Source organism: Patiria miniata, unplaced genomic scaffold, assembly GCF_015706575.1.
Source record: "Patiria miniata isolate m_02_andy unplaced genomic scaffold, ASM1570657v1 HiC_scaffold_10, whole genome shotgun sequence".
NCBI classification, from domain to species: Eukaryota; Metazoa; Echinodermata; class Asteroidea; order Valvatida; family Asterinidae; genus Patiria; species Patiria miniata.
In genome coordinates, this window is record NW_024037048.1 from 8322504 (window position 1) to 8325124 (window position 2621).

The window sequence follows — 2621 nt, forward strand, 5'->3', positions numbered from 1 at the left end:
CACATCCCCCTAGAAATCTCAAAAGAATTCCTGAGATTCTAGTAACACAATGACCAATTAAAAAAGAAGGGTTCCCTTTGTCACACATCGCGCGACATAATGTGTAATTTAGCAGAAATCAACTTGATGATTGCCAACGATCAGTCATTTTGACTGATTCTTGCAAATAAAGAGTACGTGCTGTAGACGAAATCGTGTTTCGTGATGAAAAGGTTGCGCATGGTTTTTGACTTTTTTGTCGAAACGTGTCCACTGAGCTGAGCTGAAACGTTAATCACTAGGCTTTGAACATTGAACTGTTGCTTTTGATGGCCAGGTCAGTGACCATTTCATTCGCGTGAAGAGCACTGTTATTTTTTTAGGAGCCAGTTTCCCATCTTGAGAGAGGACAATTTCACGGTTGCGAGCGGGGCACTATTGAGTGCTTTTGAGGGGCCGTTTTCCATTTCGAGAAGCTATCGCGGGAGGTGCAGCACTATTGTTTTGATGGCCAATTCTCCATCCCGAGAGGGGCACAATTTTTGTTATTGCGAGACGGGTATTTGTGCTTTCGAGGATTTTCCATCTGTAGAAGGGCCACAATCTTGTTAATGCAAGAGGGGTATACTTGTGTTCAAGTTGAGGGGCAGTTTTGCATTGCAAGGGAGGAGAATTTTTTTATTAGTAGCGCGATCATATGAATACGTTGAGTTGGGGGGGGGCAGTTTTGTTTTCCTCCGGGGGGGGGGGGGCACTTTTGTTGGCCTGTATGGGAAAATGGGGGGGGGGGGCAAGTGTCCGCCCCCCTCCGGTTCCGCCGCCCCTGTGGAAAAGGGACGTTGCGCTGAAACAATTCAAACTCATTTAAATTTATTTCCACTTAATGAAAAGCAAGGAACATTGATAATTGTTTTTAAAGTAAAGGATTTTTGATTTTGCTTATTCAAAAACATTGTTAACATTGGCGCACTACATGAAAAGGCAACCATGTGCGCCCCAATTATGTTTGTCGGAGATTTTCACTAAAAGTTTGCCCGAGGGGTGGGGATTTGTCACCCACGTCTTGGATGGGGCAGCCCGGGGGCCCCGAGGAGGGGAGGAGGGGGAAACAATTGAGCATTAAATGTTGTTGCTGGCCGTGCCTTGAATTCGATTCAGCAATGTATAACCAAATTCACATGGACTCTATGTAGTTCCGTTTCGTGTTATTATTTTATACAGACATAGATATTTTGCTCAATCGTTTATAAGCTTCCAATGGAGGACAATTGTGTAGAGGTGTCAATGCATTACTCAGTATCGTACTGTTGCAGCTCACCTGTTCATCTCTTTCGCTGACGTCCTCTATCCCCCCCCCCCCCCCCCCCCCCGCACATGGCGTCCAGTTCGAGAGAGAAAATTGTGTTTCGTTTTCCCTTTACGTGATCTCACCTTCTCTGAAACCGGAGCAAACGTAAGAGAAAGGCCGATTTCATGGGTATCTTGGGGAATCTACAGAGCATGATACAGCGAATAACTGCCTTGAAGTCTGGGTGCCGGGCCGTATAAATCACTGGGTTTATGCAGCTATTGCTGACAAGAAGCGCGCCCAGAAAGGGGACATACTTTTGAGACTTGTCCTCGAGAAGCGCGATCAGTACCGAGTAGGGGGTACAGCACAGTATGAAGAAGAAGACAACGAGAAATAAACTGAAGGTGACGTCCAGGTTGCGACGAAATCGGGGCCTGGCTCGAGCTGGCTGTCTGGCAGCGGCAGCGTGTGAAGGCGGACGATTGGCGGGTAAATATCTGTGTCTACCTCCCCAAAGTATTGGAGCAGTTAACGGCAACTCCTGGTTGCTTGCTGAAAAGGCTTCGCGGGCTGAGCCTGATAAATGATGCTGTTGGGATGTTCCTGGTTGTGAATGTGAAGGTGGTCTCATGACCCCACCTACGACGGCCAAGGGCGGCTCATCAGAGAGGACGTTGACTCTTCTGAAGTAATTTTTCACCGTGAATAGGATGAACGAATAACTCAGGAAAGTGGCCAAGAGCTGCACAGGGTAGAAGATGGCCACCAGGATTATGGAGAACGTACCGGAGCCCTGGTCTGTCGGGTTGAAGGAACAGGTGTTCAGTTTATCATCGTATTCATACGAGCCAAACTCGGATACGACGGGCAGGATGCCGACGGCGAAGGGAATTAGCCAGTTGATAGCGACCATAGCAGCCACACACCGACGGTTGAACAACCAGATTAGACGGCTTCGATTCCTCTGACGAGTGATCATGGCGCGGTAGACGGCGATCGACGCGATGTTATTAAAGCTACAGCCGATGCAGACGATGAGAACGAATCCCTGAAAAGAGCAGAGATTGTTGGAAACGAGCAGCTTCTCCCTGTTCTCGCTCAGAACTGCCAGGATCATAATGGGCAAACTCAGGCAGGTGATGAGGTCCGCCACGGCCAAGTTGACCACGAAAACGTTGGTGGTTGTGCGAGGTTTACGGGAGAGAACCACGGCCAGCAAGACAGAGCTGTTGCCTAGCACACCGGCGACAAAGATCAGACCGTACAAAGCTGCTAACAACTGCTTCTCCGTATAACTGTCGTAAACAGACGAAATCGAGAGACCTTCGCCGGTCGGAGTAGCGTCAGACAT

The 2621-nt window shown here is 48.5% G+C and overlaps 1 protein-coding gene across 1 annotated transcript; it reads right to left on the reverse strand.

Annotated features, from left to right (window-relative positions):
• Positions 1-1406: 1406 nt before the first annotated feature.
• LOC119740548 (beta-3 adrenergic receptor-like) lies at positions 1407-2621 on the reverse strand. Its single transcript, XM_038215897.1, has one exon. It carries the CDS (start codon positions 2619-2621, stop codon positions 1407-1409), a length of 1215 nt encoding a protein of 404 aa, XP_038071825.1.